Source organism: Callithrix jacchus, chromosome 1 (assembly GCF_049354715.1).
Source record: "Callithrix jacchus isolate 240 chromosome 1, calJac240_pri, whole genome shotgun sequence".
Classification (NCBI taxonomy): domain Eukaryota; kingdom Metazoa; phylum Chordata; class Mammalia; order Primates; family Cebidae; genus Callithrix; species Callithrix jacchus.
In genome coordinates this window covers 84,778,700-84,791,696 of record NC_133502.1, presented here as the reverse complement: position 1 = coordinate 84,791,696, position 12,997 = coordinate 84,778,700, and the positions used below count along the sequence as shown (strand labels likewise).

General features: G+C 41.0%; 1 protein-coding gene and 1 pseudogene across 4 annotated transcripts in view; one reads left to right on the top strand and one right to left on the bottom strand.

The window, feature by feature from the left end:
- Nucleotides 1-12,997, top strand: part of NMRK1 (nicotinamide riboside kinase 1) — a 31,591-nt gene that overhangs the window by 1,408 nt on the left and 17,186 nt on the right. For all 4 annotated transcript variants that reach the window (XM_003731967.6, XM_078348684.1, XM_054254431.2 and 1 more), the window contains exons 2-4: nt 3,184-3,245; nt 8,589-8,679; nt 9,238-9,286. In XM_003731967.6, coding sequence (XP_003732015.1) covers nt 3,217-3,245; nt 8,589-8,679; nt 9,238-9,286 — 169 coding nt within the window. In that variant the 5' untranslated portion in view covers nt 3,184-3,216. The remainder of the gene's footprint in view (nt 1-3,183; nt 3,246-8,588; nt 8,680-9,237; nt 9,287-12,997) is intronic.
- Nucleotides 10,139-11,582, bottom strand: LOC103792730 (integral membrane protein GPR137B pseudogene; annotated as a pseudogene).

The window sequence follows — 12,997 nt, the reverse complement described above, 5'->3', positions numbered from 1 at the left end:
TCTTCCACTACGCAAAAGCTCTCTGCTGTTGAGGAAAACTTTGCATGCTCTTGAAAAATAAACGACACAGATATTCCATGAGATTGAAGGTGGTATGTATTCCTAATGATTGGCATGCCCTGAAATGATGGAGCTGGCAGTTCAAAGGGTTGACGCTTAGGCCACATCACATGATTTAACAGTTTGTACGAAACTTAGATTTGCTTCATGAAGCCTGGCAAGTCATAATTGCAGGCTTTTTAAATTTGATTTGGTTTTGTTTTTGTTTTTTGAGGAGGTGGTTTTGGGGTTGTTATGTTTCTGTTTTTGTTTTGTTTTTTTTAATATAGGATCTTACTCTGTTGCCCAGGCTGAAATGCAGTGCCACAGTCACGTCCCACTGCAGTCTAGTAGTTCTTAGAGGGCCACAGGCAATTAAATAGTAGAACATGATGTGGAGGTGGACAGAGCCAGGCCTGAACTTGGAGCTCACCTAAAGCTGCCCTGTGCGTCCACACTGTTTTTGAAATAAATGGCTTCAGTGATTGCTAGGCCCACCTTCCACCCCACCGTAGTCACTTAGCCCAGTCTCTCTTGTCTCCATGTTCCAGTTTCTCACCCTTCCCATCACATTGTCACCTGCTCATTGCTGATAGGATATGCCCAACATTTACCCAAACACTGTCTTTGACAAGTCCAGACTGCTAACTAATGTAGAACTGGGAGTTCCTGTTTTGGTAAAAAAACAAACAAAAAAATTGCATTTGACGGTATCCAAGAGATTTTACAAGTAGGGTTTTTTTACTCCATCTCATTCCTGGTTCCTGAATGCAAGTAACGCCCTCAAGCCTATTTCCCATGCCACAACCATGCTCACTTGTTATTTACATGTCATGTAATTGATGCAGTAGCCACACATGTAAGCACAGATGTGCCAATTAGGATGGGGACCAGTAGTCCTTTCCATTCTGTGTGCACAGCAAATAGATGCCCCATCAATAATGCATCAGTAAGAATGACTTCAATTATACAACACAGCCTGACAATTAAACTGGCACATGTGCAACACCCTTTCTTTGCTGTTAGTAATAAAGTGCTTTTTAGCAGCTTGGAGTGATGGAGAGAAGTCTACTTAATTGTTTTAGTTTTGTATCTGACTTTTTTGCTAACTATCTTAGGCAAATCACTCTATTGTCGGAGCCAGTTTCCACTTTTGCAAAATGAAATGGAAACCAGTATGAAATGAAATGGAAATCAAAATGAAATGAAAGGCCAAGTAATCTCTAAAGTTATGTATCTCCAAGTTTGGGAATTTATGCTTCAACAAGCTATCCCAAAATAAGCAAGATGGAGGCAAGGAATGATAATGTTTTATGAATTTTTGTTTTATTTGGTCAAGTGAGGATATCACTCTACCACCATCCACTGACAACATAATTTGTAAGAGAAAGAACATTTATCACCACAAAAGTGAGATAAAGAGCAGCCTCGCCCTCCCCCACCCCCCAAAAAAAGGCTGGTTGCCAGCATGGCACTGACATACCAAAAAAGTAAGAACAGGGTAAAATAAAATTCAAAAGCAGAAAAATTATAACATAAAAATATATTTTATAATATTCATTATATGCAGTAGTTCCCTCAATATACCTTGGAAATTTGGATGGAGATGTATATTTGATAACATAACTTTGGATGAAATGCGAATATCCAACTTGTTCTATTTTATTTTATTTTTTGAGACAGGGTCTCACTTTGTCACCCATGCTGGAGTGTAGTCTCCCAATTTTCACTCACTGCTACCCCCACCTTGGGGGCTCAAGCAGTCCTCCCACCTTGGCCTCCAAAGTAGGTGAGACTACAGGAGCATGCCATCATGCCTGGCTAATCTTTTGTATTTTTGGTAGAGACAGGATTTTGCCATGTTGCCTAGGCTGGTCTCAAACTCCTGACCTCAAGCAATCCGCCTGCTTTGGCCTCCCAAAGTGCTGGGATTATAAGCATAAGCCACCGTGCCTAGCTGCTATTTTATCACAGTCATTATTGAATTCTTGTCTCACATAGACTTGTTAATAGAAGTAGACCCCAGTCTTAAGCAGTTGTACTCAATGTGGAATATTCTGGATAAGCCAAGAAGTCAGGCAATAATAGCCCTCTCCCCACTATGCTTTTTTTCTCCATAACTCCAGGGAGAGTGTGAACACAGATCATAGAAACTGGAGCATTGCTGGGAGCTTCCAGCTTGGCAGCCACTTGCCCCCAGCTACACAGCCTAGGTCCCTGACCACCCACCTTGAACAGACAAGAATGAAGAACAGTAGCCATCAGGGATGACCTTCAAGAACCACTATTCTAAGATTACCTCCAGCTGCGCTTTATCTTCTCACTTAGTAATGAAAAATGGTCCATTGTAATAACCAAGGACTGCTTTAGTGAACCTTAGGGAAGCATGTATGAAACTGTCCGCTGTCCCCTAGACCAAAGGTCCACAAAACAGCAGCCTGTAGCTTAACCTGGCCCTCTGCCTGAACATTTGCAGTTTCATGTAGAAAGCACTACAGAAATCCAGTTAAGGGAAATGATAGCCCAATAAAAGGGACTTTCATTCTTTGTCATTAGTAGACCTGTTTTTAAAAAATTATGATTATATATTGAATTTCATGAAAAATTTGTGAAAATGTTTTTCCTCTTGTTATGTAAGTCCATACCTAACAACTTAGATTTTGCCTTTTGGCCCACACAGTGTCAAATACTTACTAACTGGCCTGTTTCCAAAAAAATATACCTAGCTAGGTATGATACCAGGCTTTTGGGTGAAGAAATAGTGTCCTTAAAGGGTATTAGCTTCTTTTTGCCTGTGATTACCCAGGTGCCTGAATCGTGCAGGTGGAAGGCAACCTGGCTAAGGAGAGGATGAAACTTCATATAACACACTGTGGCCTAGCAACTCTTCCACACCCAGAAAACAGATGTTCAGGGGGAAGTGCTCAGGCAGCTCACCTGAAATTGAACTGGTTGACAGGCCCTGAGCACACCCCAGCTATTGGCACTCGGTGGTAGTAGGGGAAGCCAATGCAGTGAGGAATGTGGATAATGCAAGCCTGGGCTGAGAGGTCACTGTCATCTTCCCCTCTCAGCTGGTGCTTCTAATTTAGGATTCTTTCTTTTGACATCTAAATGATATGCATTTGATTTTTTTTCTTTTAGAAAATACTAGGAAGCTGATTTTCAAAGCTAATTATGAAAACATTTATCATTGGAATCAGTGGGTGAGTAATTTTGCTACAAACCGCTTTTTAAGATACTGAGGATGTCCAAATGGTGATTCTTTGTGGATGGAGTAGGTGACGGAGAAGCAGTGAGGATTCCAGAGTCCTGGGGAAGAGCAGACTGCTGTGGAGATCAGTAGAGTGCTGGCTTCATTAATGCCAACAAGAGATGGAAGATGGAAGAGTGTCCTATAAACAGAGAAACAGAAGAGTCAGTCAACCATGTTTACATACTTTCCCATTTATTTTGTGGAGCTTACACCAGAGGCAAGGTCTGATTGGGCACTGCTTTCGTTCAAGATGATTTATCATTTTCTATATGGGTGTTCCTCCAGCATGGCAGAGGAGAAAACTTACTGTTTCTTTCCAGCTATGCCCAGCTTCAGACATGTGGTATAAAGAACATCCTTACCTCCATTCCTTTCCCCCATGTTTTGGGTGGCTTTATGTCCCATGTTGACCAAGCTAATGCTGTGGCCTTGGATATACTTCTCTTACTCTCAAACATGTTCTAAATTGTATGGTCATCCTACCTGTGGTCAGAGGCAGGCATGCAAATAAGACATCAACATCAACTGAAAATGACATTATTTGTTTTGCTACCATATTATGTTCATCTTTAAGTACATTCACATTATGTGTGACCCAATTAATAAAATATTTGAGACTATTTTGTTTATAATTTTGGGGAGATCATTGTGTTATTGTATTACATTACCATAATAAGTCATCAATCAGAAGTAAAATTGAGTGAACTAAATGTCAGAACTCTGCTTTGCCTCCCATCTAAAGAAAAGTTCAGTTTTTCTCTGCAGTACTTCTCTTGGGTTTCTCTTCCTTCCCACAATCACTGCCACCATCCTAATATAGGCCATAATTCCCTAATCCCCATCTTTCCCTTCTAATCTTTCCTTCACACCTCCACCAGTTTCATCTTCATACAGAACATTTTAATTCTCTGCCTGGTGAATGATATTCGGTGGTTCCCAGTTATCTAGAACTAAATCTGAATATCATGGTATATGAAAGCCATCCATAAATAATAAAGGAAATGTATCCACCTCAGGAGGAGCAGGCTGCAGGAAAGGTTTGATACAGGAGCTCAGTGGTATCACCAAAGAGTTTCTCCCTCTTCTATACCTCTTTCATTTGGGTTCATCTTAGAATTGGCTTATCTTTTGGTCACAAGGAACTACAAGGAGCCCTGTGACTTCTTGTTTCTTCATAGGCTGTCACTGCGCAGAAGGGAAAATGCTTCTCTTCCCCTAGATCATAGGTCTCCCTATGACTGGACAAGTTTGGTCCACGTACACCCAGCCACTGTGGTAAAATAGATGGGATTATATTGATTGGTTTAGGTCCGTGGGTTCTGTTCTGGAATTGAGAATGGGATCAGTCCCAGCTGGACCTAAAAGACAGAAATGGGACCTGGAGAGGCAACTACAAAGTCCACTGCAGGATCCAATGTTATAAATAAGATTTCCCTCTTCTCAATGTCCCAGTACAGGGCCATACCTAGAAACCTACCTCATGTCTTCTTGTCCTGTGCACTAAGTACTATCCATAACTTCCTAAGAAAGCCTCCTTTCCACTCTCTTTTCTTTAGCAAGTGTCATGATTTCTCCTTTTTTTTCTTTCTTAAGAGACAGGATTTCACTATGTTTTCCAGGCTGTTCTTGAACTACTGGCCTCAAACAGTCCTTCCACCTTGGCCTCCCAAATGCTAGGATTACAAGGATGAGCCTCTGTACCTGGCCAAGTGCCTTGATTTCATTTTAGTGCTGCTGCATCTGTGAAGCCCATGCCAGATTCAGTTGTGGCAACTTTTGTTCCTGACTTGCATCTTATGAACTTAACCACTCACTTCCCTAGGAAATAATTATCCAATAAGTCTCAATCAAATAATGAGTTCATAGGGAAGTAATAACTTAGTAATTATTCACTTGTAAATAATGGGGTTCTGAAGGAATTCAGGGGATATCCATTAACCTCCAGGAAATTTAACAGAAATGTAAAGACAGTCATTTTTCTGGGTGTGTTAGTCCATTTGTCTTGCTACAAAGGAAAGCCTGAAGCTGAGTAATTTATAAAGAAAATAGGTTATTTGGCTCACTGTTCTGCAGGCTGTACAGGAAGCATGGTGTTGGTATGGGCTTCTGATGAGGGCCTCAAGAAGCTTACACTCATGATGGAAGGTGAAGGGGACCCAGCATGTCATATGGCAGAAGAAGGAGCAAGAGAGAGAGGGAGGTCTTAGACTTTTTAAACAGCCAGCTGTCACATGAACCAACAGAGCAAGAACTCACTCATTACCATGGCGATGGCACCAAACCCTTCATGAGGGATCTGCTCCCATGAGCTAAACATCTGCCAGCAGGCCCCATCTCCAACTTGGGGATCACATTTCTTTTTTCAGATGGAGTCTCGCTTGCCCAGGCTGGAGTGCAGTGGTGTGATCTCAGCTCACAGGCTAGAGTGCAGTGGCACGATCTCAGTTCACAACTTTCATCTCCTAGATTCAAGCAATTCTCCTGCCTCAGCCTCCTGAGTAGCTGGGAGTACAGGGTCCACCACCACATGCAGCTAATTTTTGTATTTTTAATAGAGATGGGGTTTCACCGTGTTGACCAGGCTGGTCTTGAACTCCTGACCTCAGGTGATCCGCCCACCTTGGCCTCCCAAAGTGTTGGGATTACAGGTGTGAGCCACTGTGCCTGGCCAAGGATCATATTTCAATATGAGATTTGGGGGGAAAAATATCCAAACTCAGTCACTGGGGAAAGAGATCATAACTTTCATGGGATTCTCTTAGAGTCCCACAACATAAAAAAGTTTAAAATCCATTTTGGCAGTAGACTTTGTATCCCATCTCCATTACTTAACGTAGACCAGTTTTATTAGTATACAACTTATCAATCCATAGTTTGCTCAACTGGAAGACTGGAATATTAGCATCCACCTGTTGCAATATATTCTCTATATGTTTAAATAATTATAGACTGCCTTTTAACTTCTCCCTAGCCCACAGTTGTTTTCAAATACAATGAGCCCTCTTGTTACCTGGCACGTAAAACTAAATGGTCCAGGAGTTGTGCATTTATTTGGGTGTTGTGAGCAAGTAGTCACCCTTTTTCCTTCTTCAGATCCTAGAAAAGAATACATGCTGGGCAGGCTTATCCTCATGTTGGATAGCACACATGAGAGCAAGGCTGTGAGGTGGTTGTGGGTGTGCCACAGGAGGAGATTGAGTCCTGAGCTGTCACCTGACCAGGATGTCTACAGTCTGAGTGTGGATCTTAGGTGCAGGCTTGTTTAAATACTTCTTCCTCCCTTTTCCTCTCCATGTCTCAGCAAACTGTCTTCTAGCCAGTCTGTCTCCTCTAAGGCTTATACAAAAATGGGGTGTGTATTTCTCATTGGCTTTAGCTAAGTCAGTGAGAAAGGATCTGATTGCTACTCTTAGTTTGACTGTATGATCTTAACAGAGATAAGTCTAGAAAATGACAGATTTTTCTAGCCAGATTGTTCATATTGTAATAAAGTCACCCCGATCACTACTTCATTTAAACCAAAACTTAATACCTAAACTATGGACATTTGGTATGGTTCATAGACATTTTTGTTAAAGAGGGGGAAACGTCATAATATTTTCTCAATACATAGGGTAGCACCCACTCACTTTTCCAAAGAGATGGCCTATATCCTACCCAATTGTATATCGTAAGGTTAAATGAGAAATTTTGTGAATCAGGTTTCTTCTTCCTTGAGGCATAAGGTATATACAAGCTATGTGACGAATGGATATTAGTTCATTTTCCCTTTTCTAGATTGTATTTGTGGATTGATCTCATCTGGGATTAAGCACAGTTTCTTACAAATAGATGTGTAGTCAGGAGTTTTTTGTGCTGTGAACATTTGATGGTATGATGAAATCTTGATCTTAGAGTAATAGTTTTAAGTGTACAAAATAAAATACATGAATACAAAGGAAATTGGTTATATTGAAATATAGTTATAAAAATTTTTGAAAACAGATTTGTGATATTGTAATATATACTCTTCTATGTTAATATATTAAATAACAGTATCCAGAGGTGGGTCTATACAATGCCATGAATCTGAAATAATAATAAACATCAATGATGCTTCAAGATATCCACCCCAACTGCAACATAATATGAAAATAGCTGTGATTTCTGTTGATGAATGTCAAGCGTACTTATATCACTTACAATTAAATGTTAGAATTCAATGAAAATAAAGGTATAATTTTTTTCTCATTCAGGTTCACAAATGCCCTGACTTATGTTGCTGACTTATGTTGCAGACATAAGTCAGATTAAAACACTCTTTCAGTAAATTACTGAATAGAGAAGTGCCTCCCTCCTATGTGATCTCCTAGATGCTAGGAAACTAGATCTAAAGAGGAGTAACTCAGTGCCCCTTCTTCTGGACTTCACAGTCCATCCAGAAGGGACAAATAACTGGCCTGATGTGATAAGCTGCAACAACAGACCTCCCAGCTGGCCCCCAGGTGGAGAGAGATGGGGAAAAGGAGGCATCACAGAGGACATGTGATTTCATCGTAGGTGGGCTTATAATAAGCCATTCCTCTGTTTTTTTGCACTATGCCTGGACACAAAATCACAGTGACCATATGCAGTTTTATACACTTGCACTAAAATGTGCTACTCATATTCTCTGAGCTGTGCATGAACCATGTGAATATTTTGTCATAGACAAAAAAAAATTTCACTCACAACACAGTATCTGTATTTTTAAGTGTTAGTGTTAGTTCACTCGCTCAGTAGTTACCTTTCTGCTTCATCTTTCTCAGCTTATTTCTTATCATTTAGTACATCAGATCTGCCAGTGCCTGTGGTTTTCAGTATTATCTATGACAGAAATCATTTTTTTTCTTAAATAGTAAATATTGCTTCAAATATCCTCTTAAAAAATTATTTTAAAGTGTTGAATGATTTTTGGCCAGGCGTAGTGGCTCATGCCTAATCCTAGCACTTTGGGAGACGGAGGTGGGTAGATCACCGGAGGTCAGGAATTTCAGACAAGCCTGTTTAACACGGCAAAACCCCGTCTCTACTAAAAATACAAAAATTAGCAGGGCATGGTGGCGGGTGCCTGTAATTCCAGCTACTTGAGAGGCTGAGGCAGGAGAATCGCTTGAACCCAGGAGGCGGTGGTTGGAGTGAGCCAAGATTGTGCCACTGCACTCCTGCCTGGGTGACACAGCGAGACGCCATCTCTCTTAAAAAAAAAAAAAAAAAAGTTTAATGATTTTTTTTAATGCATTTTCCTTCTTGGTACTTTTTTTCTTTGCTTCAGTGTAACAAACGGTGGGAAAACAACACTGGCTAAGAATTTGCAGAAACATCTCCCAAATTGCAGTATCATATGTCAGGATGATTTCTTCAAGGTATCTATAAAACTTCTTAATTTATTTAATACAAAAATATTTAACCACAAAATTAATTGAAGTACATCCAAGAAGTCTTTGGCGAGTGTACCTTTTGTATTGAAAGGCTCAGTTGCTAGGGGCGGTGGCTCACACCTGTAATCCCAGCACTTTGGGAGGCCAAGGCAGACAGATCACCTGAGGTCGAGAGTTCCAGATCAGCCTGATCAACATGGAGAAACCCTGTCCCTACTAAAAATACAAAATTAGCCAGGTGTGGTGGTGCATGCCTGTAATCCCAGCTACTTAGGAGGCTGAGGCAAGAGAATCACCTGAACCCGGGAGGCAGAGGTTGTGGTGCCATTGCACTCCAGGCTGGGCAACAAGAGCGAAACTCTGTCTCCAAAAAAAAAAAACAACACTAGGCTCAGCACAATGATGTTACTTATCCACTAGATGGCACTGTCTATCAGTGCTTTCATTGATCATCCAAAGCATTTATTAAAGACTTACCACGCTTTAATCTTTATTATTTATTTCCTACACACCATTTTGATGGGTATTTTATTATTTTTCTAGCCAGAGTCTGAGATAGAGACAGATAAAAATGGATTTTTGCAGTATGATGGTAAGTAGCTTTCCCTATCAAATATTATGTGCTTATGTTCATTTTCTTTTTCAAACACAAAGAACTTCACTATGTTGAACTTGATGGTTCTGTGGAACAAAAATTTGAAAAAAGAACTTTACTATATCTCTGAAGACAGTCTTAAAATGTGTTTAAATATATTTCTATACTTTAAGCCTGCCTTTCTGGGTTTCTGATTTATGTTGAACTATTTAAGTAAGTTAAACCCTTTTTCTTTCTTTTTCTTTTTCTTTTTTTACAGCAGAGGAGGTTTAATAGGATAAGTCAGCTACATTTTTAATGTTATCAACTTGTTATCATTAATGTGTATACATTAGCGCCCTATTGAAAGGAAATAAGTCTTTGGGCAAAACTTAAGAGATTCTTTGAGGGACCTACTGCCTGAACCTTTAAAAAAAAACTCTAAAGGCCTTATAGTCTGTTGCTATTCCATTTCATTTTAACTATCAACATTGGAGTTGCAGTTGGCTTTCTAAGTTGTCAATTGTATTTTATGAGTCTACCAATGTGGCATTCAGAATCTGAGTGACCTGAAGAGGTAAGATTTAAGGAATACTTTAGTCCAAAAGCTTTAAAAAATTTTAGACCATATATTCTGTATTTTTAAAGTGAATTATGCATAGAAGTCCATGCAAACTATGACATAATTGCAATAACATTCTAAAGAAAAAAAAAAAACCTAGTATACTTTAGCATCATTATTTAAGTTATATAAAATACATCTTTACAAAAGTACAGATTTTCTTTAAAAAGTTTAAATTATATCCACTGATATAGCAAGGCTTCCTGTTTAGTACTAAAATAAGGGTTTATCATTATTGCTTAGTCCTATGGAGCCATTGGAAACCTGTAACAAAAATCAAGTTCTGTTTCTTAAGGAAAAGTACCCTAAAAATTCAGCTGTCACTACACTTTTCTGAAGCTTTTCATCTGAGGAATCTTCCATAAAATTATTAACTGATGCTACCCCAGGCTTGGTTTGTCAGGATCCAAAGCTGAGTCTTGCAAAGTTCCTGCTTGTGCGAGGAAGCTGTTTGTCTCTTGTCCCCAATCATAGAAGTCTGGAGAAAAACCTCCCTGAAGTCCCTGAGGAGCAATGTTCCAGGCAAGGTCATCATCACTGTCATATCTTCGAGGGTTGTCAAAGAAATAAGATCTGGGACTGAATCCATGGCTGGGGACGATTCCAGGGTTGGTAAGGTCCTTTGTAGGATTTCTGACTCGGAAGAAATAAACTACTAAGGTGGTAGGTAAGAGTTCCCAAACAAAAAGCACCACTCCAAATAATACGTATCCAGCATCTCCCAGCTGATTCTTCAACTCTGCCTGGTCTGATACATTGTACCAGTCGTAATCAAAGGAATGGATGCTCTTGTTCTGAGAAAATGATAGAATGAACAGGTTGTAGCAGGCCCAAGAGGTGTACAGCAGTATCACAGTGACACCTATGGCAGTCACTTGACACTCAGAGGAGCCCTGGGACTCCAAGTAAATGTTGGCTAAGGACATCTTAGAGATTTTGTAGAGACAGATGGAGAGAGACATAGCACACAGCATGAAGAGGGTGTCATTAATGGCCACTCAAACGGAGACGATAACCTTCTCAATTTCCCATCTTCACCAGCACGGCACAGGTTAAATTCACCAACAGGAAAATAAGACTGATGAAGAGTGAGGCCAGGTAGAGGGGCAACCGGTATTTGAGTAATTCTGGAGAATATTTTGACTTGGCTTTGAAAATCACCTGCATGAAGTACAAGTTCATCAGTGTGAGGGTGAAGAACTGCAGGCACACGGGGAAGCAGCAGAGCAGCCAGAAGACCAAGGGGCTGAGCGATTTGGCCTCCACTAAGTCTTTGAAGTAGAAGGAGACGAGGACAGTCTGCAGGGAGGCCCAGAAGAGGCAGAGGAAGAGGAAGACGCTCTGGTAGCTGAGCTGCTTGTGGCGGTAAGCGCAGCACCAGCCAGAGCGGCACGTAGATGAACACGAAGAGCAGAGTGTAGAACACGGTGTAGACGACAGTGAGGCTGAGCTTCACGTAGAGGAGCACAGCTGGGGTCAGCGTGGGTGGCAGCGAGTAGTTGCTGGCCGGGTCCGACGGCGGGGTCTCCATCGGGCGGGGGCGCTGCTGCACAGCCATGGAAGCTCCGGCGTCATCTGGACTCGCAGCGGCGCCGCCCCCGCGGGAGTCTCCGTGCATCGCGCTCCGTTTGCAGCCCTGAGACTGGAGGAAAGAAAACAAGCCGCACTTCCTCCCCCGCTACCACATGATTCGTGAAACCCTTTTTCCACGAAGCGTTTTTATTATGGAGACAGGGTTTCACCATGTTGGCCAGGATGGTCTCTATCTCCTGACCTTGTGAGCCACCCAATTCTGCCTCCTAAAGTGCTAGGATTACAGGTGTGAGCCACCGTGCCCGGCCCTTTTTCCAATTTTATATTTAAAACTGAAAACATTGGGGCTAGGCTTGGAAGTTCCCATGTGTAATGCCAGCACTTTGGAAGGCCAAAGCAGGTAGATCACTTGAGCTCAGGAGTTTGAGACCAGCCTGGTTAACATAGGGAAATTCCATCTCTACCCAAAAAGAAATACAAAAATTAGCCAGGTGTGGTGGTGCACGCCTGTAGTCACAGCTACTTTGGAGGCTAAGGTGAGAGCATCACTTTGCCCAGGAGGCTGAGGTTGCAGTGAACTGAGATCACACCACTGCACTCCAGGCTATGTGATAGAGTTAGATCCTGTCGCAAAAATACGTATTTTTAAAAATAAAATAATAAAAATGAAAACACTGGAACGATAGATTTTTCTTTTTTTTAACTGAGGTAAAATATGCCTATATACAGAGGTTGCAGTGAGTCAAGATTGTGCCACTGCACTCCAGCACTGTGACAGTGCGAGACTGTCTCAAATAAAAAAAGCTCATCTAATTTACTGTCTTTACCAATCTTAAGTATACAGTTCATTGGTAATAAATACATTTACATTCTTTTTTTCTCCCTTCATTCCCTGCACGTGCCTCCCCTTCTGGGCCTCTGGTAACCACCAATCTACTCTCTATCTTCATAAAATCTACTTTTTTTCAGCTCCCACATATGCATACGAACATGTGATATTTGTGTTTCTATGCCTGACATATTTCATTTAACATAATGGCCTCCAGTTCCAGCCATGTTGCTGCAAATGAGAGGGCTTCGTTCTTTTTATGGCTGCATAATATTCCATTACATATAGACACCATACTTTCTTTATCCATTTATGCATCAATGGGTACCTAGGTTCATTTCATATTCTGGCTATTTGTGAATAGTGCTACAATAAACATGGGAGTGCAGATATTTTTTGGATATATTGATTTCTTTTATTTTGGATATATACCCAGTAATAGAATTGCTGGATCATATGGTAGTTCTATGTTTAATTTTTTGAGGCATTTCCGTGCCTCTCCATAGCAGCTGTACTACTTTACATTCCTACCAATAGTGTATGAGGGTTCCCCTTTATCCACATGGAAAGATAGGGTTCTCTTCTGAAGCAAGTTAGGCTTGTTGTCACTCTGCTCATTCCTGCCCTGGAGATGTAGAAGTAGCTACATTGGCCAGTCTCAACCCCACCCCATCAGAGAATTTTGCCTGAAGCAAACTATATTCTCTCATTCTTTTAGCTTTCCTTCCTGGTGGCCAAAGTACTA